This window comes from Beta vulgaris, chromosome 5 (genome assembly GCF_026745355.1).
Source record: "Beta vulgaris subsp. vulgaris cultivar EL10 chromosome 5, EL10.2, whole genome shotgun sequence".
Classification (NCBI taxonomy): domain Eukaryota; kingdom Viridiplantae; phylum Streptophyta; class Magnoliopsida; order Caryophyllales; family Amaranthaceae; genus Beta; species Beta vulgaris.
In genome coordinates, this window is record NC_079206.1 from 60,125,492 (window position 1) to 60,151,884 (window position 26,393).

At 37.5% G+C, this 26,393-nt stretch overlaps 2 protein-coding genes and 1 pseudogene across 8 annotated transcripts; all 3 read right to left on the reverse strand.

Moving 5' to 3' along the window:
- Positions 1 to 22,793, reverse strand: LOC104894186 (ABC transporter C family member 3). 7 transcript variants are annotated; one of them, XM_057395241.1, is made up of 13 exons: positions 22,719 to 22,793; positions 21,697 to 21,771; positions 21,542 to 21,609; positions 21,138 to 21,208; positions 4,285 to 5,662; positions 4,076 to 4,162; positions 3,348 to 3,998; positions 3,101 to 3,265; positions 1,518 to 1,809; positions 914 to 1,434; positions 757 to 820; positions 424 to 663; positions 1 to 333 (listed from the first exon to the last, which is right to left on the reverse strand). In XM_057395241.1, exons 3-13 carry the CDS (start codon positions 21,581 to 21,583, stop codon positions 218 to 220), a joined length of 3,627 nt encoding a protein of 1,208 aa, XP_057251224.1. In that variant the 5' UTR covers positions 21,584 to 21,609; positions 21,697 to 21,771; positions 22,719 to 22,793; the 3' UTR covers positions 1 to 217. The 7 variants fall into 7 exon arrangements, 6 of the variants coding, with proteins under 6 accessions (XP_057251224.1, XP_048500122.1, XP_010678665.2 ...); XM_048644165.1 differs by having other exon boundaries at positions 21,138 to 21,211; XM_010680363.4 differs by lacking the exons at positions 21,138 to 21,208; positions 21,542 to 21,609; positions 21,697 to 21,771; positions 22,719 to 22,793 and adding an exon at positions 7,893 to 8,437 and having other exon boundaries at positions 4,285 to 6,119.
- On the reverse strand, positions 10,031 to 10,562 carry LOC130591643 (peptidyl-prolyl cis-trans isomerase-like; annotated as a pseudogene).
- Positions 22,787 to 26,227, reverse strand: LOC104894184 (pentatricopeptide repeat-containing protein At3g24000, mitochondrial). Its single transcript, XM_048644172.2, has one exon. The coding sequence runs from the start codon at positions 25,919 to 25,921 to the stop codon at positions 22,808 to 22,810; it is 3,114 nt and encodes a 1,037-aa protein (XP_048500129.1). The 5' UTR covers positions 25,922 to 26,227; the 3' UTR covers positions 22,787 to 22,807.
- Between the last annotated feature and the right edge of the window lie 166 nt (positions 26,228 to 26,393).

Consider the following 26,393-nt stretch of genomic DNA (forward strand, 5'->3'; position numbering starts at 1 on the left):
TAGTGAAATCTCAACCTCTATTAGGGCCCTTGTTACAAAGATGTATGTAATTGGCACAAAGTATACACACTAAATTGTTACAAAGATGTATGTAATTAGCACAAAGTATACACACTACATTGTTACAAAGATGTATGAAATCTCAAACTATAAGAAGTATATGCTACTGGTTTAGTTGGTAACGACAACCCGAATTCTACTTGTCACGAGTTTAGTCTCAGAGGTGAGTAATTGAATTAGAGGATCTTGATGTATACTCTCTGACAAGTTTTGAGAATGAAGATGAATTGCTTTGTAACAATCTCGTAGGACAATCAAATTCCTCAACCAACCCTACAAAAGTGTAGAAACAATAAATATCAGTCAGAAATCAAACATCATGCATCCATCAACTTCAGTTGAGAGATGAGTGCTTGAATTTACCATGACTGAGCAGCAAGACCATGTCGCTGTCAAGAACAGAAGTAATGCGGTGTGCAATGATGATGAGCGTACATTCAGGAAAGTGGTGCTTAAGAGTTAGTTGAATGAGATTGTCAGTAGCTGTGTCAACTGATGCAGTTGCTTCATCAAGGACCAACACCTTGCTTTTCTTAAGTAATACGCGTCCTAGACAAACTAGTTGTCTCTGACCCATGCTCCAATTCTCTCCATTTTCAAGAACTGTATGCAGTGTCGAAAATACACAGCATTATTGGCGCAATCATGGTTAATAAATAAGGTTAGATATGTGACTACAGAGAAATTAAGACGAACCACTAGAATCCAACTTTTTTTCCATCTTTCTGACTTCATCTCCAAGTTGACATTTATCTAGAGTCTAGAAGTAGATAAATCACTTGAATTAGCATGCACTTTGACTTATCAGTTAATCATTTAGCAAAAGGAAGAAAAAGGAAGATAAGACACTCACATCCCATATTTGTTCATCGGTGTATTGCTCAAGTGGGTCCAAATTGCTTCGGATTGTTCCCTGAAACATGGTTGGATCCTGAGGGATGATACTTAGTCTTGACCTCAAGTCTTTGAGTCCGATGGATGAGATATCAATACCATCAATCACAATCCGACCAGCTGTGGGTTCAACTATCCGGAAAAGTGCTTGTATCAGAGTTGATTTACCACTTCCTGTTCTTCCAACAATACCCGTTTTCATCCCTCCTGGAAAACTGCATGTTACTCTGTGGAGCACGAGTGGCAGATGAGGAGCATATCGGACCTGTAAATTCTGAACATCAATTCCCCCGTGTGATGGCCAAGAACAATCCGGCCTGGTTTTTTGTATTGTAACAGAAGCCTCACTAGGAAGGGACATGTACTGAAGAATCCTCTCAACTGATATCATTTTGTTCTCCCAATCGCATAAAGACCATATTAACCCAGCTAGTTCACCATTTAGGGTGAGACCATATGTCACAGCTAATCCCGCAATTGCTGTACATGAACATAGAAGTTGTAATTTTAGATTACAATAGAGAATAGTAAAGGTCAAGTATCAAATGGAAGTTAGAACATACCAGGATCTGTTCTATCTGCAAAGTATAGCGAGAGAAACAAAAGGAAAGCATAAGTAATACAAGAGAGTGTATTAAGTCGCAGCAATAGCCATTTCATTGCAGCAGCAAGATGGAATTCAGGGCGAGAATAATCGTCCACTATTTTCATGTAGGTTGGCCGGAATCTTGATTGTTGATCAAAGCTCCTAATGGTTGTTGTTCCCGAGATTGTTTCAGCAAAAAATTGAATAACAGGAGCTTCACATACTCCACTCAATCGTGATAGTTCTCTCGATGAAGGCATATAGTATTGCTATTTATGATTGCAAACCAAATCCAGGAGATATATTAGTGTTTCAAATACTGTGAAGGAAACTTTGACACTTCAGATGTTGAGACTTAACTGAATATATTATTCTGCAAGCGATACTAATGTACTCCCTCCGTTTCTTTTTAATTGCTACATTTTTATTTCGGGAAATCAAACTACTAACTTTCCAATTATTTTGATTGTTTTATAAGTAAAAATAGAGTCATGTGTGGTATTGTTAGATTCATCTCGATATGTAGATTCATAATATCAAATTTCTATATTTTTTACTTCAAAGGAAGAAGAGATATTGAAGGTGTCTAGAAAATCGTGTGTGTCCAAATAATGTAGCAATGAAAAATAAATGAAGGGAGTAGTTAATAGTTACCAAAGTGGTAGACTTTGATTAAACACACTACTTTTTCTTAAGAAAGAAACTCAAATTAACTTGCTTGTAGGAAGGAAATAGCAGACAAAAAAAAATCTAAAATATAGAAGGTACATTGGGTTTATTACTTTTGGTGCTGAATGTGAGTATCAATACTTTTATTCGTCGATGACCAGATTCTTTAACAAGATGCGAAAACTCAGATGATTCACCTGCTATAAACTAACATAGCTTGGACAGATTATAATACTAAAATGGAGAAATTAAGGGAAGAAGATGAACTCTGATTGATTAGTAACTGAAATTACAGTAATAAAAAGGATAACTACTCGAGAGGTTTGTTCTCTCCTATTGAACTACTAAGAGCTCACCCAATTTTTCCTAACAATTTTCAACATATTTTTGTCTTTCTAATTAACCCTCTATATCGAGTAATTTCCTCAGCACAACTATCTAGCTTATTCCCCAAGCTAACAAATGTAGATAATATCTAAATTACCCTTCCCTCTAATATGGATTTATAGGATCACCAAAACAAAGCAAACTTAAATCCACACACTTAAAAAAAAATAGAAGTTGCTACTAATGCTTCAAAGAAGGTTTTTAACATTGTTTTCCTTAGAATCCCTTTTCCCTGCGGATTAAATATGCTATTAATATGTAATGAATCTCAAATCATCTAGATCATACAATATAAAGAAGTCTTGTAAGCGAAAGCATAATTTAGTCATCTGAAATTTGAAGTTCAATTACTCATGCATCCTAAGGTTGGTTAAGAATGGTAATGAAACAATCCCATTAAGAACTTTAAAATTTGGATAACAGCCTGACTCATATGCTATCACGGACAGAGAAAAGGGGTCTATGTAATATATAATTGTCAGATCACATCCGTTTAAACATTACCTGATACCAGATGGAAGTGAATATCAAGGGAATGAAGAAGATCAAAACTTGCCATGCTACCGCAGACATAACAGCAATGATTCCCAAAAGTTGGATGGTAAAGTAAATAAGATTGTCAAGTATGGACGGAATTCGAGTCTCCACAGCACTTTGGTCTGTTGAACACTAATATCGAAGGAAGTCATTAGCAGCAGAAGTCAATATTGAGTAACAACAACAAAAATATGCTACATGAATGATTACTTACTCTGTTGAGAATTCTTCCACTTGGTGTAGCATCAAAAAAGGACATAGGAGCACAGAAAACATTTTGAAGCATTTTTGTGAAAAGCGTGGTTGCAGTTTTATAGCCTGTTGTTACAAGAAGCAAATCTACACCAATGGTGCAGATACATATACCAAAAGCCAAAGTTACATACACAATTATTAGTGTTGATCCACTAACAACAGGTTCAACATTCTTTGACGAAGGAGCTGCCCATGCCAACCAATAGTTGCTCCCTATTTGGAGAATCTGTAAGATACCTCTGGCCAGAATCGAAAGAAGTACTAGACTTCCCCCATATGCAGATGTGATGTATTTCCAATAAACTGAAAACTCGACACGCCCTTTCTCTCTTACTTCTTCTTTTATGAGTTGTGATGAAGGTGGTACCAAACCATAAGCTTCTCCGTTATCTGCTTCACCATTTCGTGTTACTCTGTTTGCTTCTTCCTGCTGCTTCATCTCATTAGTGATGATACTTTTATCATCTGTAAAAACTGGTGACACCATGTTGGAATCAAGTGTAGAAGTCATAGCTGCATTTTGTGCACCTACAAGTTGTATAAAATCGGACCTTGGAACAAGCAGGTCTTCATACTTTCCAACTTGTGCTATTCTTCCCTTTTTCATGACCTAACAAGAAAAATAAGGTTATCGGAAACATTTCAAATCAGAATGAGGAAAGCAGAGTCTATCATTACAGGACTCACCACAATAAGATCAGCAACGGTTAAGAACTCAACTTGATGAGTCACATAAACAACAGTTTTTCCCTTCAGAAGACCGAGCAAAACTTCCTATCATCCAAATCCAGAAAGTAGTAAGTGATAACTATTTCCAATATGTTAAATAATCTCTCTCTTCAATCGAAAAAAATATGTACAAATGTGGAAGTCTTAGTGTATATAAAATACTTCACCTTGTATAAATGAGAGCCTGTATGAGCGTCTACAGCACTAAAAGGATCGTCGAAGAGATAGATATCTACATCATGGTAGAGGGCACGAGCAATTTGTATTCTTTGCTTTTGGCCTCCGCTTAAGTTAATACCTCTCTCACCAATGATTGTTTGATCACCAAATGAGAGGATCTCCAAGTCTTTCTTTAGACAACAAGCTTCAAGTACTTGATCATATCTTTCTTGATCCATCTCTTTCCCAAACAAAATGTTGTTTTGAATCGTACCACTTTGTATCCAAGGTGATTGTGCGACATATGCCTTTGCTCCACACAACTTGACCCGTCCAGAGATTCTAGGTATTTCACCTAGTATGCAAGAAAGTAAGCTTGACTTACCAGATCCAACACTACCACATATGCCCACCTTCATACCATGAGACACTTTCAAGTTTATGTCTTTTAGTGTTGAACTAGAGGGTGAAGAAATATTTTCCCAAGTAAAGTTCCCGTCAACAATCTCAATTGATGTATCACAACCATCTAATGGTAGTTTCTCTATAACATAATCTTGAAGTTCATCAAGGTTAAGAAAAAAGACAATTCTCCCAAGTGAAACTTTGGCTTGGATTAGCACCGATAATTTACGAGGGAGCTGGAAGATTGGCTCTCCAAGAACCCGGAAAGTTGCAAGTGCTGATAAAATCTGTCCAGTTTCAAGGGGAATTCCCATATAAATACAAGAGCCAAAAGTAACCAAAGCCACAAAAGTTGGACCTATCCCACTGAAAAAGCTCATCGCTGCTGAACTAAACAGATATTTCTTCAACCATTGCATCTCAACTTTCCTGAGTTCAAGAATCTTAGACAAAAAACTCATCTCCCATCCCTGGAACTTAAGAACTCTCATATTCTTCAAAGTCTCAATAGTGACCTTCATTCTGCTATCCTTAGATTCCATTAGTTTTTTCTGAAACTTCTCTTGCCATTTGATAAATACGGAGTTCAATAGCATAAAAATCAATGTCACAATGAAACCAGCAACCGATGCAAGAAGTCCCAAGTTCTTGTACAGTATTAGCAAGGCTAAACCGATTTGCAAAAAGATTAACCATGTATCATGCAAGTACACAATGAAATCTTGGATTGTCTTGACATCAACAGCCACTGCATTGATAAGTTCTCCACTACCGCTACCCTCTTCGTTGCCTTGCAGGGAGGATCGGGAGGGAAGTCTTAAACACTTATTGTAGATCATTACAGTTGTCACTGCACGAAACCTAATTCCAATTTGTTGCATCTTAAAGATCCAATGCTTTCGTATGAAATCCTCAAGAAAAGTCGCAGCACAAAAGATAAATGCCAGAATATAGCCTTCATCTTTGAATTTCTCTCTTCCACTAAGGCATTGAACAAAGCTATCAATAAGATATGGAGCAACATAACGACATAATGTATATATTAATGCCATCAAAGTTGTCCAAAGAATTTCCTTCCAAACCAACAAGTAAAATGCTTTTGCAATCCCAAACTCAGTAGTACAAACATTATCATGATCATCAACTGGTGACAATGACTCGAGAAACCTAGTTTGGAATTCTGGAAATACTCCAAATACACTGTTAGCTTTGCCAAGTTGAGGGATATCGTCGAGGTCTAAAGTGGTTTTCTTAGCACCCAAAGCAAATAAAGTATTTAGCCAAGAGAAGGTGAGAGTATGGAAAATACCAGCATTATCATAAGGAGTCACATTATCACACCTTCTAACCTTTGCCTTACTATTTGAACTTAAATCAACATGATCTAAAAAGGGTTCTACAAGATTCGAGACTTCTTGATTCTCACTATTCAAGGATCCTGCAGAATGTAATCATAAATTAAATATGACATTTGAATCTTGAATCTAATAAACTATTACTAGGATGTTAACAGCATCAACATAATATTAGAAGGAACACATGCAGTACAAAGTTAATTTGTTGTAGGTGAACAATACAAAAAATAGAAAATCAATTGGAATTATGAAAAGGTTGATCTATTTTGGCAATACAAATTGCATATCCTCACACCAAAGATATGCATTTGCAAGCATTGATCCTCGTTAAGAGATACAAGATGTTATAGAATACACACCACTGTGATCACATAAAAAGTTACTCCCTATATACGTTTTCCTTCGACTTTCACTTTTATGATCAAACAACGAAAACTTTAACCTTTAATATCTTGGTTTCCCTATTCTGAAATTTAATGCAACACTTTACAAACTTTGACCACGAATTTTCACCAATAAACGTATGAATAACAGTTATTGTGACTTTCTCAAAGCTTCTCCTTGTTTGCTGTCCTTTTTATTGTATATGTTTCTTTTTTTACTTCCACAGATTGATTTTAGGCAACATCTTATACAGCACAAATCAAATAAGTTTAAGTACTAAAAAATGCACATGAAAGTTTAGAGTACGGTAGTAGAAGTATAATTTAAAGCTATAACTAATTTTTTTTCACGCTTACCAATTTGACGACTGACAAATCCATTTAAAAATGACAAAACCCAAATATGAGAATTAACTATCTATTAACATTAACATAAATTGGATAGATAGATAGATAAAAACAGGCATATTTTAAAATGCATATTGTAAAACATAAACAAGTTGTATAACTCTATCTCTATTATATAAGCCAAGGGAGGAGGTGTGGTGTCCTCTTTTAAAGTGACTAAAATACCCTTAATGATCTAATTAATAGAATGAAAAAAATTACAAAAGCAAATCATTTAAAAATTCTCTTCCAACTTGCCATTTAAAACAAGTTTAAAATGGCATATGCATCAAATACTTCAATCAAAAATTAAATGGACAAAATATTTATACCTTATAAAAAAAAGATGGCATACATAACGTGCACATGAAAAGTCTGAACATTCACTACCTTTGATACTCTTTAATTCAGTTAAACCAACTCATTATTTTTGTTCTCTATGTTCAATATTCTTTCACAAAAAATTAATGTTAACAATAACTCACAATCTTTTTATTTTTTTACATTAGTGAATTAATATATCTAAATTCATCTAACTGTTGAATTTTTCACATTTAAGTTTAATCATAAATAAAGTACGAATGGAGTATCTAATAAAATAACAAATTTTGAAATTAACGCACGCATCGCGTGCATATGAAGGCTAGTAATTAATAAATTGCAGAGCCACCCTAAAAAAACACTGGAAATCATACTGCTGATCTGCTAGGTAGCAAAACAGATTACCCAACACTATGATGTAGCTTAAAGTATGTGTCATACTCCATTAATTTCTAACATTTAAGTATTATTAGGTTAAGAAGAAAACGAACAGAAGAGTAATCTATATATTATATTCCATGTTTGTCTTTTTAATTATTTTGGTTGTCATGCCCATAGTCCATAATACAATATGAAAACTTGGAAAGTGAATTTTGGGGAAGAAAGAAGTAGAACTAATGATAATATATTAGCATGATAAACTCCTGAATTGGTGATGATTAGTTGATTACATGTTAAATAACCAAAAAAAATTTCCCTTCTTCTCGCAAAACAGAGTGGGTTCTAACTCCTAAAAGATAGGGATAAGTTAACTATATTAAATACCTTCAGTCATTGTGGGCATTCGACGTTGGGTTCGATATCGTTGGCGTGGCGGCCCGTTGGAGGAGGAGAGGGTAGTGCTGGTGATGGTGGTGGTGGTGAAGGGAGAGGGAGTAAGATGGAGTTGGACTAAGAGTGAGAGTGATCTTGGTCAAACACTCGTGAAGAGAAGTTAGAAAAGTCCATAATATAGATATAATAATAGACCACAAGTTAGTTAGTATTCTTACTTTTGTTAAGGATTTCTGTGGTCTTAGATGGCTTTCACAGTTTCACGAATTGCTCCTTGAGTTGCCAAATTGGAACAGAGGGACCAGGGAGAGTGTCAGAAACTTATATGGTCCTTGTGTTTTCCCTCCTTTATTAAAGTAACATAATTTTCACTTATAGTTCTATATATTGGTGTTTTATCGGATGAAAAAATAATCAAAAATAAGCTAATTTTTGAGGGGTGTGTTTAAAATAAGTCATACTTTTGATTAATCTCTATCATATAAGTCAAGGGAGGAAATGTGGTGGCCCCCTTTGAAATGACTTGGATACCCTCTAATAATTTAAACGTTTTATTTCTATAAAAAATTCAAAAATGAGAATCAATGCAATTTGCCATACGACGTATGAACAAGTCAAAATTGAAATATGCAATCACTTAAAGAAATAGCGATATACCGTGACAACATAATACTTCGTACTTACAAAGTTCAAACAATATGGTTTATAAATATTTATAATCGTTAAAGAACTATACTAAAGTCGCTAATAAGAAATTTTTAAATCATCGACCAAAATTTTCAATGACGGTATTGATCAGTTAAAAATCGAACACTTTCAATTTAAAAATATAATAACATCTACAAAAGAGTCTCAATAATTTACATCATTAACAAAATAATTTTAGATAAAAAAACATGTTCATTCTTAATACAACTACATAAGGTTGTTGACGCACGCATCGCGTGCCTATACGACTAGTTTAGAATAAGTAAAGCTTTTTAGGTTGTAACAATTCAGGTGACTGTCACCTGAACAATGGGTAAAAAAATTTAAACTATTAATTTTTTTCGATTTTTTCACCAGATACCGCTGTGATTTTTCAAAATTCACGAGGTATTCCTGTTTTTTTTAAAAATGCACCAGGTACCTTTACTATTTTCACAGAATGCATGAAATGCTCTTAATGACTAACAATGTCATGTTTCCGTTAGTCGTTAACCCTAATTAACTCGTTAAACCCTAATTAACCCCTCTAATTCTAACCATAAAACCCTAAAACTAACCCCTAACCCCCTAACACCTAACCCCATCCTAAACCCTAACCCTAATCACCCAACCACCCCTTTCTCCACCCCCGGTAGCCCACCCTCCCCCCCACACTCGTAGCCACCCCTTTTCCCCTTCTCTCATCTGGCTGCTTCCTCATTTTCCCTTCTCACCCTCAGTTGCTCTCCCCTTCGTGAACCACCAAATCACCACCTGCTTTCCTCGCCTATTGTCGTCGCCAAACAGCAGCACAACATCCCATTCATCCTCCTTCCTTCGCGTGAGTGCGTGTGTGTGTGTGAGTTTTGGCTGGGAAGAGAGCAACAATCGCGAGAAGCAGAGAGGGTGGGGGAAATCAACGGGATTCGACGAGGGTGGGGGAAATTCAAAGGGATTCAACGAGGGTGGGGGGGGATTCAACGGGATTCAACGAGGGTGGGGGGATTCAACGGGATTCGACGAGGTTGGGGGGAATTCAACGGGGATGAAGGGGACTTTGACGGAAATCGACGGGTGTGAGGGGGAGTTCGACGGAAATCGACGGGGCGGGGGGGTTGCGGATAGGGTAGGGGAGGGGGGTTGGAGTTGGGGTACGAGAGGGGGGTTTCCCCAAGCCCCAGGCCCCCCGGGCCCCCAGGTCCAGAAGCCCAAAGCCCAAAGCCCAACGCCCAACGCCCAACGCCCAACGCCCAACGCCCAACGCCCAACCCCAACCCCAACCCCCAACCCCCAACCCCAACCCCAACCCCCAACCCCAACTCCAACGCCAACGCCAACTCCAACACCCAACGCTCAACGCCAACGCCAACCCCACCCTCGCTCAACCCCAACTCCAGCCCCACTCTTGCCGAACCAATTAACCATCACCCTTGTCCAACCCCTCAAAGTTGACCACCATCAGCAACAACAACTGAGAAGTCAAACCACCACTAGACTCCACCTTCTCAACGGTCCTAACAACATCAAGACGTTCAACCACCTGTCCAAGAACGCAATGTTTACCATCAATAACCACTCAGCCTTAACAGTGCAGATGAAAAACTTTGGAACCCATTAGTGTTGGGCCCAGCATTAGACATGGAAAGAATACCAGGCCTGATGTACTTCTTCATGAATACTTCGTCGCCGAATTAATCGTCGTAAATTGACTCACAACCGGTACCATTTCCGACAGTGAAGTCGTCACCTTGGCACATGGAACCAGGAATGACACGGTGGAAGCAGGAGCCCTTGTAGTGGAGGGGTTTACCCTTTTCCTAACATCTTTTCACCGGTGTAAAGTTCCTGAAAATTCTCAGCGAATTTTGGGACTCGGTCGGCGAAGAGTTCCATCACGATTCTTCCGGCGGGTTGGTTACCGACTTCTATGGGGATTTTTTTTTTACTTAGGGTCTGTTGGGGAGAGAGGCAGCATGGCAGGGGAGGGATAGAGGATGGGTATGAAGGTCAAAGAGAGAAGGAGAAGAGATCTTTTTAGTTTTTTTTATATTAATATTTAGAAGTAAATTAAAAGTGAAAATTTAAACAAATAAAATGAAGACAAGTGGATATATTTCCTACAATAACAGGTTAGTTACCTATTAAACCTATTAAAAGCAAATACCTTAAAAAGATTACTTATTCTAAGTTAATCAAAAGTATGACTTAATTTAAGTAGATCGCCCAAAAGTTAGCTTATTCTTGACAACTTTTTCTTATTAGATAGATTTCTTAGCAATTATTTGAGAACCTCTTCTTACGAATTGGGCCAAAACAAAGGATCAAATGCTTATATCCATATTCGAGTATTGAGTATCTAATTTGGTAACTTGATTGCAATCACCGGGGAAGAAGAGTTAAGATTAATCAATGTTGACCTGAGTACATTGCATCACTTTTTGTTTAGGGCCCATATCACCCTTCTAACAGGTTGTACATTGTACATTGTGTGTTTTATGCAATCCACTGATTATGAAATTACCAAGAATAATAGCATTAATAAGCTTTTAACAATGACAAGCATGGAATCAATTATAAAAAATTCTTCAAAATCCACAAACTTGCCAATTAGTAAAATCCACTTGAAGGCCCATTTAATAGTCGTTAATAAATAATTGTAATGTGAATGAATTTTAAGTATAGTGTTACAAGGAAAGCAACCTTTAGAATCTCCATGAGGAGGCAATTTCAACCCCCGAGTTTGTGTTTTTTTTCCCCATGGGAAGCAATCTCAACCCTAAACTTGTGTTTTTTTCTCCAGGAGAAACAATTTTCATTACCGCCTCCAAGGTGATATTGGACGATGGGAATGAAAATTTATGAAGAGAAATAAACACAATAAGATAAAACCATGGGAATGAACAATTATATTCACAAATTTGCATAGAAATCCCCATTACCAACATTTATAATTAACTACCGAAAGGATGATGAATGTTTTAGGTCCTTTTTCAGTCACAACAAAAAAAAATGTTTCGTGTAGCGAAAAAGAAAACATACATCAATTTTTTTTCTTCCAAAGTTAGCCATAGAATTTTTCTCCCTCAGATTTCTCTCTATTCTCTTCATTTACAGTTCATCATATTCACAAGAAAAATCTGTCTTTTGGGACACGGGAGAACCAAAGATCAGAGTGAGTGGTCAGTGCATATGGTGAGCGTTTGTTACGAAGCTTGAGATGCCTCGAAATGTACACACACTTTCCTGTAAGACATGGAAAAGGTGATGGAGAAGATGATGAAGAGATTTTGGTGATGAGAGATCTTTATAGAATAGACTTTGTTCCCCTCATGAATTATTTTATGCGCTTCAAATCTGACAATTTCACAGGCTTTACTATATAATCCTTTGCTCCTTCCCTCCAAGCGTCTGATATTCTTACAGCACAGTAAACTTGTTAAAGGTGTTGCTTAAGATTTGAGCTTTCAGTGTTAAGTCGAAAATGGATGTTTATGACAGCTTGCTTTGAGATGATTAAAGACCTTAAACTAGAATATCACATCAAAAAGGCTACAGCTGATAAAACAGTTAGATGGCTAACAAGCTAACACGAACATGGGGTCAAATGTCAATATTATCCATACCTGAGTTCAACTACAGTCTGCTTATTAGGGATATATAATATTCTCGCCGCTTATTAACTATTAAGTAAATAGAGTCTTTCCATTAAAAATGTAGTTGAGAAAGGCCCATCAAGAGAAGCAAAAAATATTATCCAATACAACAGTAATATCACCATCATAAGCAGAGCATTGACAAACTGAATTTGTTACCCATATAAACATAGATGCAAAGACGACTGTAAATTTTAAGCATGAACCCGCGGTAGTGATGAGTGAGTTAGGGTAGTTTTTAAGCTATTTTACTTGTTTTATATTGCATTTTAGTTTTCTTTTCTTTAATTTCACCTCTTTATCTATCTAATTCTCTCTTAGCACGTGTACATGTATTTGCATCCCCCTTCCCGATACTTCTATTTGATCTTTGGTGTGTAGGAATTCAAACTCCTACAGGTTTAGAGGGGAGCAAAGAAAGGGAAACAAGGAGGAAGAAGCTCGCCCAGGAAGCCCAAAGACCGCCCGAGCAAAGCAACCCGCCCGGAAAAGGCAAATGCAAAAGAAACAAAATCAAGAAAAAGAAAGCAAGAATAAAGAGCCTAAAATTATAAAAAAAGTCACCGAAATGAACGACTTTATCTTTCCTTAGAGGGGCTCGGTCGCGATTTTGGATAGATTAGAGTCAAGTTCTCGGTAAAAGTATGCAATGTCGAGGATCCATGCACTCAAAATAGATGTTAAAGCTTTTTTAAAGTCATCACATGGAATTATCAAACAAATACTACCTTTTAGGTTTCATATCACTAGAGAGAGCAACACCATCATACTACAATCCATGGATTAGGATTTTGTGCTCTAAAAAAGTTCTAACCACCACCTTATCGATCATAAACATCTTAAAGCATGTGGACTTCTAACATTTAATAATAACAGCATTCAAAAGAGTGGAACTTCAATGATTGTTCTCAACTCAAGAGCAAAATAAATAAATAAAAAAAGAAATTTGCCTTGATTGATACTTTTTTGTTGTTTTTTTTTAAAAAAAAAAAAATCACATCATCAAACTCAAACATCATTCATCAAATATCAACACTAAAAATCAAACAATTATAACCCTCATGAAGTACACCCCAAAAATAAAACCTACCCTCTAGACACTTAGTCGTTCACTACCCTTTTTAAACATCCCCACCCTTTAAATAATAAGTGAAAGCAACCTCCAAACTTATCAAAAACACCGTCCTTGGTGTGCCAAGTATACACAAAAGGGCGGAGGACGGGGGAAAGATGATAAGGATCCTAATCCTCATCAATCGGGTCATCTCCCGGTACTTGGAAAGCGGAAGGACCATGGGAGGGTCAATCCCCATCAAATGTAGGATCGTCAAAAGGGTAGGAAAGATCACCCATTGGATCGGTCTCACCCGACACCATGTAGTCGTATGGTGGTGGTTGAGCGGGCTAAAAGGGGTAGGTCGGTTAACCATTGTTCCACCCCGGAACCGGCCCATATTGGGGCGGCATGTTGGGGTAGTTGACAAATAGCTCAACTAAACCTTGCTTCACATGATAATGAAATATTTTATCTTGTCTCATCCATTAGTATTGGTCATTGAGGTGACAAAACCCTTGGGATTGAGACAATGCGAGGTTGGGTAGGTGAGCTTTTATTAAAGACGTGTCAAAAGAGGGTTCACCTTGACCGGAAGAGGAGCCGACACGTGAATAAGAAGGGCTGGCTCGGGAAGGAGGGTGTCGTGGAGGTGGACTATCATCACCACCTCTTTGGGGTTCTTGCGGCCTTTAATCCCTAATAGTTCTATCAATGTAATAGGGATTAGGCGCATCTCTCCTAAGAGAAGTGAAAATAGGGTTAGGAATGCGACACCATGAGGTTTTCTCCGACCCTACCAAAAGGACGTAGGGACGAGTTTCACTGCCACCTTGGCGGATGAAGTTCATGGTCCGCAATTGTGTGATGTTTAGGTAAATATCGTTAGAAATAGGGGAGAGGATGGCAAGCTCATCACCAAGACCGAAATTACGGGCAATGAGTGTGTCATACCCCCATAACAATGCCCGATCGGTGGGGAGTGATGTCCCGTGTTGTATCATACGACTATACGAGTGACAAAATTCTCGGTAAAGTTGATTGGGGATGAGTCTTGGTGTTCTTGAGTGCAGAACCAAAGTGTCAGCATTTCATGTTCACTCGTCGCACCTACTTCGGAACGACCATGGACCGCACATACCATCATGTGATGCACGTACCGCATCGCAAGATGAATAATAGAGGATGATTTCTCATGACTCCGGTCGAAATAGTCGCGGGAATCGATAATGCGAGCCCAAAAACTCTCTAAGTTATAATCGCCGAGAGTGTGCAAATCCGTTCCCATAGGAGAATTAGGATCCCACCCAAAACAAGTATTTAAATCTTCAAAGGACATATCGTAATCCGTATTGAAGAGCCGGAAATGAATTAAGGTCTCGTCCGTCTCATCATCCGTGTCACGTGATAATGTACTTAAAAATTCACTTAGAAGTGAGGGGTAAGTGGGAGTGGATTTGCTTAGGAATGAGGTCCAACCAATTCGTGCGCATAACAAACGCACATCTTCATCAATGCCCAAGGTAGTACATGAGCGTTGATGAAAAAAAATTGTAGGCTTAAAATCGCATTTGATATGCGTTCGAAAAAGGTATTTCTCGACGGTGCTGGTAAGGTTGACATTAAATCTCTTCCAAGAGGTATCTTGTTGATGGGAATTTGTGACCGCATCTTGAGCTAAGTTAGATTTACGGCTTTTAGACGGGCTTGACATTGTTATGAAAAACGAAAACCGTAAATTTTCATTGAACTACAGTGTTAAGGTTGTTTAAACGTTGAGGTTATTTTGCTACACTAGATAATTGTTTGTGATTTGATTGTGGTATTAGTTATGGGTTAGTTTTTGATTAAGTTTTTCTTGATTTCCTTATAGGTTTTTTTTATTTGTGAAATAATAGTTGATTTTGTGTGGTTTTGCTTATGGATTAGTTGGAATTTCTATTAGAGAATTATTGATATTGTGGATTGATGTTTGTGTTTTTGATTAACTTTGTAATTGTGGTATTATACTTGTTGAGTTAATTTGTGATTGCAATTTAATTTTACGTTTAAACAACAACACTATAGTTCAACGAAAATTTACGCTTTTCGTTTTTCATAACAATGTCAAGGCCGTCTAAAAGCCATAAATCTAACTTAGCTCAAGATGCGGTCACAAATTCCCATCAACAAGACACCTCCCAACCTTGGAAGAGATTTAATGTCAACTTTACCAGCGCCGCCGAGAAAAACCTTTTTCGAACGCATATCAAACGCGATTTTAAGCCTACAAATTTTTTTCATCAACGTTCATGTACTACCTTGGGCATTGATGAAGATGTGTGTTTGTTATGTGCACGAATTGGTTGGACCTCATTCCTAAGCAAATCCACTCCCACTTACCCCTCACTTCTAAGTGAATTTTTAAGTACATTATCACGTGACACGGATGATGAGACGGACGAGACCTTAATTCATTTCCGGCTCTTCAATACGGATTACGATATGTCCTTTGAAGATTTAAATACTTGTTTTGGGTGGGATCCTAACTCTCCTATGGGAACGGATTTGCACACTCTCGGCGACTATAACTTGGAGTGTTTTTGGGCTCGCATTACCGATTCCTGCGACTATTTCGACCGGAGTCATGAGAAATCATCCTCTATTATTCATTTTGCGATGCGGTACGTGCATCACATGATAGCATATGCGGTCCATGGTCGTTCCGAAGTAGGCGCGACGAGTGAACATGAAATGCTGGCCCTTTGGTTGTGCACTCAAGAACACCAAGACTCACCCCCCATCAACTTTGCCGAGAATTTTGTCACTCGTATGATACAACACCGGGACCGCACTCCCCATCGGTCCGACATTGTTATGGGGGGTATGATCACACTCATTGCCCGTCATTTCGGTCTTGGTGATGAGCTTGCCACCTCCTCCCCTATTTCTAACGATATTTACCTAAACATCAAACAATTAAGGACCATGAACTTCATCCGCCAATGTGGCCATGAAACTCGTCCCTACATCCTTTTGGTGGGGTCGAAGAAAACCTCATGGTGCCGCCTTCCTAGCCCTATTCTCACTTCTCTTAGGAGAGATGCACCTAATTCCTATTACATTGATAGAACTATTAGGGATCAAAGGCCGCAAGAACCCCAAGGAGGTGGTGATGATAGTCCACCTTTACGACACCCTTCTTCCCGAGCTGGCCCTTCTTATCACGTGTCGGCTCCTCCTCCAGTCAAGGTGAACCCTCTTTTGACATGTTTTCAATAGAGGCTCACCTACCCAACCTCGCATTGTCTCAATCCCAAGGGTTTGGTCACTTCAATGACGAATACCAAAGGATGAGACAAGACATTGACGCTCTCATGCTCCAACAAAATAAAATATTTCATTATCATGTTTAGTTGAGCCATTTGTCAACTACCCCAATATGGGCCGGTTCCGGGGTAGAACAATGATCAACCAACCTACCCTTTTTGGCCCCCTTGACCACCACCATACGACTACATGGTGTCGGGTGGGACCGATCCAAGGGGTGATCCTTCCTACCCTTTTGACGATCCTACATTTGATGGGAGTTGGTCCCCCCCATGGTCCTCCCGCTTTCCAACTACCGGGAGATGACCCGATCGATGAGGATTAGGATCCTTATCATCTTTCCACCACCTTCCCCCTCTATGTGTATACTTGGCACACCGAGGACGGTGTTTTTGATAAGTTTGGAGGTTGCTTTCACTTATTATTGAAAGGGCGGTGATGTTTAAAAAGGGTTGTGAACGACTAAGTGTCTAGAGGGTAGGTTTTAGTTTTGGGGTGTACTTCATGAGAGTTATAATTTTTTGATTTTTAGTGTTTGAGATTTGATGAATGATGTTTGAGTTTGATGATGTGATTTTTTTTTATAAAAAAACAACAAAAAAATGTATCAATCAAGGAAAATTTCTTCTGTTATTTATTTTTTTTGCTCTTGAGTTAGAGAACAATCATTGAAGCTTCACTCTTTTGAATGCTTTTATTATTAGATGTTAGAAATCCACATTTGAGATGTTTATGGTTGATTTTAGGATACTCTATGTTAAGGTAGTGGTTAGAACTTTTTGATAGCACAAAACCCTAATTCATGGATTGTAATATGATGGTGTTGCTCTCTCTAGTGATTTGAAACCTAAAAGGTAGTATTTGTTTGATAATCCCATGTGAGGACTTTAAAAAAGCCCAGACATCTATTTTGAGTGCATGGATCCTCGACATTACATACTTTTACCGAGAACTTGACTCTAATCTATCCAAAATCGCGACCGAGCTACTCTAAGGAAAGATAAAGGCGTTCATTTCGGTGAATTTTTTGTTATTATTTTTATAATTTTAGGCTCTTTATTCTTGCTTTCTTTTTCTTAATTTTGTTTTTATTTACATTTGCCCTTTCTCTTAACCCTTTAAGCCTTATCCTTTTCTTTTATTACCTTAATATAAGCCAATTACCTCCTTGTTTTATTTTTCACCCTTGTAGTGAATAGTGAAGTAATCCGAAAATTGTTCTTCAGTATCGTGTTTTTTAATAAGTTTGGGGGAAATCTTATCCCTAAATGGTTGAGTTGATTTGTGATTTATGGTTATGTAGCTCTTTCGCTCTTATTTAAAACTTCACTATATCAAGATTGAGCACCACTATCCAAATTTATTCACACCCTTTACCCCTAGCCTACGTTACCACCTTTAAAAAGTCCTTTTGACCTTAGAGGGTTGAGTCATTGTCGGTGGCGGAAGATTGGAATCAAGCCTATTGAGCGAGTATGTCATGTCGAGATGTCGAGTAACCTTCTCTTATTCTATTTCTTGTTACATTTATCGGCTCCATTTTTTGGAGTTTAGAGAAGCTACCTTGAATGGCGAATTTGAAACTAGTTGAGAGAATGCGGTATATATGGTTGTAGAATTTGAGGAAATGTGCTCTATCTAGTTCTCTATGCTTAGTGTATGGTATGTTTTAATCAACCTATGGACATCTTTGAGCACGCTTACTTTTAATGTCTAGAAATTGTGTTTGCTCCTTTTCAAAACCTCACTTAAGAGCACCTTTTTATTTTATTTATCTTCTTTGGTTTATTTATTTTTGATTTGCCTTGCATTCTAAGATCTAAAGTTATGGGTCAAACTCTTAGAAAACCCTTAGGAGAGCATTACTCGTCCTCATTGGCAACTTTGGGATTCAAATAGCTTATCAATTGCGCTAAAGGTGACCGTGATTCCTACGAAAATGAGTTAGTGTATACAGTTTCTTTTTTGCTTTGTGTACTTAGTTTTAGCAACTTTGCGTTGTTATCCTCTTTGTATCATTTTTTTCCCTTATATGTCTTTTTGCACTTTGCTTGAGGACAAGCAAACATTCAAGTTTGGGGGAAGTTGATGGGTAGTTTTTTAGGCTATTTTACTTGTTTTATGTTGCATTTTAGTTTTCTTTTCTTAAATTTCACCTATTTATCTATCTAATTCTCTCTTAGCACGTGTAAATGTATTTGCATCCCCCTCCCCTATTCTTCTATTTGATCGTTGGTGTGTAGGAACTCAAACTCCTACAAGTTTAGAGGGGAGCAAAGAAAGGGAAGCAATGAGGAAGAAGCTCGCCCTGGAAGCCCAAGGACCGCCCGAGCAAAGCAGCCCGCTCGAGCTCCAGACAGCTCACCCGGGCCAGACCGCCCGCCCGAGCTCATAAGTGCCTAAATATTCTGCCTCGTCTGTGAAAATTGGCGCATGCCTAGGGTACAAGCCCGAGCCTACCTACCCTGCACCTCCCGGGCTCTTCAACTCGCCAGCCCGGGCTCCTTTCAACAGCCCGCCCGGGCCACTAACCGTTGTGTCCTTTTCGGAATTTCTTTTGTTTTACGACTTATGTAATTAAGGGGGGTATAAATAATTCTACCCCTTTTTGGGAAAACATCCAGATTTTTAGAATCCTAATCTTGTTTATTAGTGTAGGAGAGAGAAAACTTGGCTCAAAAGGTGTAATTTGGAGATCGTAAATCAATGAAAAAGTGATAATTTCTTTGAAGTTTCTTGTCTCCTTAGTAATCCTCCCAATCCTTTCTTTTTTTCTCATTGTTTTTTTGCATTTCTACTTTGTTAGTTTCATATTTTCATTGTTTAATCTTCATGCTTAATAGTTAATCTAGATTAGACTTTTCTTTTTCTCCTTGTTTCTTCTTATTTATATTGCTTTAAATTATTAATTTTTATTGGGTTTTTGCTATTTTTAGATTGGTGATTTGTTGCTAATTTTTCTATGATTAGTATGTCTAGTAGTATAATGGGTAGTGAGTAGTTTATCAACTCGGATTGAGAGTAGCCCGATCATTGTTTTCATCTTATTTTCATGAGTTGGGTTGGTTATGTTTGAGATTTGCGCAATTTCAATTTTTGATGTTGATTTGTGACTTAATTGATGTAAGCTCCATCACCTTTTGATCCTTTGTTGTCCATTGAATGGTTTACTTTTATGTGGATGGCTTTCATGATTGAGTGATTAGTTGTTGCACATCACTTGTTGATTGGTATTAACTTGGGTTTGATTTCAATTCCTAACTTGGCCTAGTTAGGTGATAACGCCTCGAAACATAGATTTTGTTGCCATAATTAGGACTTTAAACTCCCTAACAACGATTTTAGATGTGTTTAGGTTTGTTTATTCCCTTTGCATATCCCCAATGCATGACAACCCCCTTATCTCTACTTGGTTGTTGGATGTGAACTTATGATCGTGGTGATTTCCCATTCCTAGTGTTTTTCCTAATTTGATTCCATTAGTTTTAATCACTTAGTTTAACCAAAACTTGACCATTTCTTCGACTTCGCTTACTCCTAGCGATTCTATCTTAGTGAGACCACCGATCTTAGTGGTTCGACCCTTGCTTACCACTTGACTAGTTTAGGTGGATTGTTAGGTTTTTATTTGACATTAGGAGAGTTAGTAACAACCTAATTTTCCCTACGTTCAGGTAGCTTCCACTTCCAATTAGTGTAAACCATGATACGATTTTTCAGCAAGTTCTTTTTTTTCAGCACTTCTAAAATTCACTGTACACAAGAAATCTTCAGCCCTTGTAGCCTTGTAGGTGTATTGATTTTTCCCTGCTTATACAGTTTACAGCAATAGATTTTGTCGTATCTAATGATCAGTCATTGACTAGGATGGATATTTTTTCTAGAACATCCTTTATGCTCAATATCCCACTCTATATGAGTACTTTATACTTTATTTACTGGACCTTGATTCTGAGTCATCAAATCTTAATGTACTCGTTTCAGAAAGATCTTAACATACTCCTTAATCCTTATATATAACAGTCTCAAGATCACATTTTATTGATTAAACCCAACTTCTATAAGAAAATCAGTTAAAACATCAAAGCAGGTTTGTACAAGATATAAAAATGCTACATCATCAGATAAACAAGTGAAAGGTGGGTGTAAAATTCATTTAGTCATTAACAATATAGCCCACATCAATATTGTTTTATCTAATGTTACAAGATTATGAAATCTTAAAGACGCGATTTGTGATAGTTGACCAGGATTAATTAATATCATTAAGGTTATGACAGACGTTTGTGCATTCAAGCATGTCCTAAGTCAGACAAGATACAACTTCTTGTCTGATGAAACAGAAACAAACCACATTTACTCAATTACCCTCACAAATTCATGGTTGGCAAATTGAGCAAAGATTAGGACTTCAGTGATTGGCAGGACAATGGTTTATCTTCATATGATTTGATTCACGACTTTAGAGAAACAAAGACTACCGAAGCAAAGTTCTAAATTACTCAACACCAAAAACTTTAAGCAAAATCATACCTATCGATTCGAGTAAGTATGTTCTCAGAAGACATCATCACCACAGATACCTCCTTAAATGTTGATGATTCCTGCTACCAAAACAAAATAGAATCTCATAAAAAATTGGAAAGAAAAGTAATTTTCTCAAATTCTGATCTTTTTATTTTTTGGTACAAGAACCTGTGCCTAGATTGAGTTTAGTTTTTGCTGACATCAATAAGTCTACGCATCTTCTTGCTGTGAAACTTTTGTTATAAACAATATTTTAGTTCCGAAAACAACTATATGAGTATACTACTAAGAATGGTTATTTTCCAGCAGAAACATTATTCTACACATAATATACAAAATAAACCAGTTACTACAAATAATCTGAGACATAAAAACAGGAAGACGAAAAAAAGTAAAGAGAAATTGATTACCTTGATTTTTTTCAGCAGATCAAAACCAGTAATTTCTGGCATGTAATAATCAAATGCACCTTCATCTCCTAATACATCACAGCATAAACTCATCAAACAATCATTCACTTCATGAAGAGAGAAAGCTAAAAAAAATCTAAAAAAAAAAATCATACCGTACACCAAAGAGAACTCCTCTTCATCTAATCCCAGCAACTGTAATACCCTTTTCCCACTTTCCACAACTGTTACTGCATTTTTTTTAAAATCATAAAAAATTTCATTTCTAAAAAGTTCCGGAAAATGCAAATAAATCACTAAACAAACCCATTATACCCAACAAAAACATGATAAATACCCAGGATTTCAGCTTTCTTCACTCACTATCAAGTATCAAACCCCTCCAAAAATCTTTTGTAACATGTCTTGTTTGGTTACCTACTTTTGCAAGAAGAATATTTAAGAGTCTTTCAATGACCTGCATGTCCACAAAGCTATCATCAATAGCTAGAACATGAATTCTGCTTCTCCAAACATGGCCTATCTAAAACTTCAATTTTCTCCATCGTATCTTTTGTTTTTGGCAAAATGGGTTAGCTTAGGTTATTGGTAACATGCAAATTGCAACACCATAATACCCTCTAAAAAAGACAGGATTTTGGCATTAAATGTTGGGAATTTTTGCAAAGAAATGAGGTGGGTTTCTTTTGAGCTTTTTGTTGGGATTCTCATTTGAAATTCAGTAGCAGGCTAGCAGCAATATCTATAATGTACTTTCTCTGTTTTGTACTAGTTGTACCCAAAGAATTTGGCACACATATTAAGGGTAGTTGTATAAAGGTCGATGAAGTATCTAGAACAAAATCACATGTGAGGAGCTAATCTTTCCAAAAAGGAAATGATACAATTAATTTAGAACACCCCAAAGAGGAGTATGGTAACTAGTAAGAAAGGAGGTAGTATAAATGTGTATCTATGCTTTATGCACTTAACCATCTCTGCATGTTCAACACATCTAGATATGTCAAAGGATGAGACTGTATAAGTTCACCAGCAAGCAGTGTGAAACTTAAGAGTCTATTTATCTATTTGTATTCATGAATTAAAGTCAAAATGATTACAAAATTATAAAAGAGCACCAAGCAAAGGTAGCAACTAGAAAGGAAAATGAATTATTATAGCTGAATTTTCTTCTTACCACTCTACTGACTGATAGATCCACGTCCAAAAAACTCATGCCATGTAAGTCAAATAATTAGCTATGCAATTGCATGATTTGCATCTGGACTACCAAAAATCCCTACATGAACATGTGCCACCTTGAAAGTGATGAAAGCGGTTGGGATCCTTCAATAAAATATCCCTGGCAACTGCTGCACTAACAAACTTGAAAACAGAGTGACAATCACCACAAACACGGAGGTTCTTGAATACTCTTATAGTTGAGCCTTCTGGGGAATTAATTAACGCGTATGCAAGGGCAAGTCTCTCACTGTGGTTCCATAAGTTGTGTTCCTTCTGCTCTTCATCCGTGTCATGCAAAGCAAAACTTGTATCAGGGACATAACCTGCTTCAGTAATCAGCTTCTTAATTTCTTTGAGTTTTGCATCAATCAGCTTTGTTTGAGGGTGGGTGTGGTCTCCCATTCCGAAAGAACTGACCGTGTTCTTTAACTTGACCCAGCTACATGCAGGCTTTTTCTTTACATTGCCCAATTGCATTTGATTTCTTATACTCTCCACATCCTCCCAGTTCCCACTAGATGCACATATGTTTGAATAGAGAACATAAACTGAATCATCATCAGGTCCCAGTTGGATAAGCTGCTGTGCTGCTCTTTTACTAAGTTCGACATTGCCATGGACTCTACAAGAAGCCAATAAGCTTCGCCAAATAAAACCATTGGGAGATACTGGAATTTCATTCAGAAATTTCTCAGCTTCAGAAAATCTTCCCGATCGCCCAAGCAAATCAACAACGCATACACAATGCTCAATTCCAGGTAGAATTCCGAAATCCCTGGTCATGGAAGAGTAGTATTCGAGACCCTCATCAACAAGGCCACCATGACTGCACGCACTTAGCAGGGAGACGAAAGTCACAAAATCAGGTCTTATGCCTGCATTAAGCATTTCATGATAAGTGTCCCTAGACTGTTGAAAAAGCCCATGCCTTGCATATGTAGAAATCATAATGTTCCATGATAGCCTTGACCTGTTAACTGGTTCTGGAAGTATTTTCAAGACATCATTCAATTCCCCACATTTCCCATACATATCCATCGCAGCATTTTGTACATGCAAATTTAAGTGAAACCCAATTCTCACAGTGAGACCATGAAGCATTTTACCCTCTTCCAAGGTTGCCAGGTTAGCTGCAGCAGCGTAAGCACTGGAAAAGGTGAATTGATCTAAACCTACACCTAAATCATACATATCCTTAAACATTTTCAATGCATGTTCTCCCTGGCCATGACGAGCATTAGCAGAAATCATGGCGTTATATGTGACAGGACTTATGTTCATGGACTTACTGAATAATACACTACTTGAGACAAGATCGCCACATTTTGCATACATAGTAATAAGAGAATTCTTCACATACTCATCTGATTCAAAACCTGTACAGACAATATGCGCATGAACAGACATGCCATGTGTCGATAGACTACTGGCGGAACAAAACGAAGAAAGAAGATTCACTATGGTTATGTAATTTTCTTGCAAATCGCTCCTTCTCATCAGCTTAAAAGTTTTAAATGCTTCATTTGCTTCTTCATTTTCAGCATAACCGCCAATCAACGCATTCCATGTGACGGTGTCTTGGTCAGGCATCATGTCAAAAACCTGCTTAGCTTTCATCGTCAAGCCACAATTTGCGTACATGGTAAGCAATGAGTTACCAACAACCAAATTATTTACAAGGCCAGAACTGACAGCAATAGCATGGACCATATTGCCTTCAGCAAGAAATTCTTGGCTAGAACAAGCCGCTAGAGCACTAGCAAAACTAGCTTGGTTCAATGATGTCCTTGCCTTCAAAAGGCTACTCAAAATTCGTAAGGCATCTATGCATTTTCCATTCTGGGCATAGCATGTTATCATTGAATTCCATGAAATCAAATCTTTCTCTGGCATTTCATTAAACAAAAGTTTGGCGTAATCAAGTTGTCCAGCTCCAAAGTACATGCTAAGAAGAGTATTGCACACACAGACATCTGAATGAAGTCCATACTTATATACAAGACCATGAATACCCCTGCCCCATTTTACACTATCCACAGAATCACAAGCCAATAACAAACTGGAAAGTGTAACAGAATTTACCTTATCATGAACTAAACGCATCTGCCTGAAGCATCCTAGGGCTTTTTCACAAAGCTTGTGATGACCATATGCAGTAATTATGGAGTTCCAAGAAATCGTATCACGCTCCTTCATGAGATTAAACACATACGATGCATCATTCAAATCGCCACAGTTGTCAAACATCGACACAAGAGCATTGGCAACCGAAAGATTCGACTCAAACCCGGATTTTACAACATGTCCAATAACTTGCAAACCCAAAATCTGATTCTCAAGCATCCCACAAGAACTGATCACTACAGTAAATGTATTTTCATTGAAGCCTACCCCCTCGGACCTCATCCGTTGATATGTATCGATTACTTTCTCATATTTTCCATTATCAGAATACACTACCATCATTGCAGTCCAAGAAACTACACTTTTATAGGGCATTTCCTGATAAAGTGTATTAGCTTCCATCAAAAACATATTTGTTCCATAGAAATGCAAGAGAGAAGTAGCAACAAATACATCATCCAACAAACCAGACTTAACAACAAAACCATGTATGCAAAACGCAGGAAAAATCATATTATTCGATTTGCTACACGCAGTGATCAAACTCGATATTACAAATCCATTAGTAGAACAAAACTCAGACTTGCTCATTTGAACAAATAATTTAAATGCATCCACGTATAAACCAGCTTTTACAAAACCCGAAATTAAAGAATTCCATGAAACCTCGTTTCTAAGCGGCATTTTATCGAACACTTGGCGGGCGGCATCAACAAGCCCAAATCTAAAATACATACCCATCAAAGTATTTGAACAAAATATGCTGAAAGGGATGAAACCCTTCAAGTAAACACAATGCAAAGCTCTGCCAGTGAGTTTGTTGGTAATTTTGGAGAATCCTTTGACATGAAATTGAGAGATTTCTGAGTTTGGGTAATGAGAAAGCCATGAAAATGCAGATTTGCAGGATTCGTGATCTGATATAGTAACTGATCTATGTTGGTTATTATGGTCTGTATGCAAGGTGCGGTTAGAGAGAGAAAGAAGAGAGAGTTCAAAATGGCGTGCTCGTTTTGACAGTAGCCGTTGCATGTTTTAACTTTTAACATGGGATTTGAAAATGGGGTGGGATTTCTCTACTGTAGTCTATATTCTGGGTTTTCTTAATTCTTTTGGGTGCTAAAAAGTCGCAAGTTAGTATGTGGACTCGAGAGTATGACTGGTAATTGGATCATCAAGAGTGGTGTGTAATCCTCTCTTGCATGACGGAGTTGTTCTCCATCAAATCAAAACCATGTTTTTTACTCAAAAGTACTCTTTGCATTTCCATGAAGGCTTAACCTCTAGCATATTTGTGGGTTTTGATCTAGTGGATTGGATTTGGATCACGTCTTACTAAAATTGGGGTTGTTATTGTGACATAAGTACTTCGACTTCTTTTGCCTGTTTTCTTCTGGTTCAATGGAGGTCCCTGTTTTGAATATTCTATTGATTCCTTTGCTCTTGAAAAATACTTTGAGTGCTTATTTGGTTGAGATGAAAAATAATATGAGTGGAAATTTAT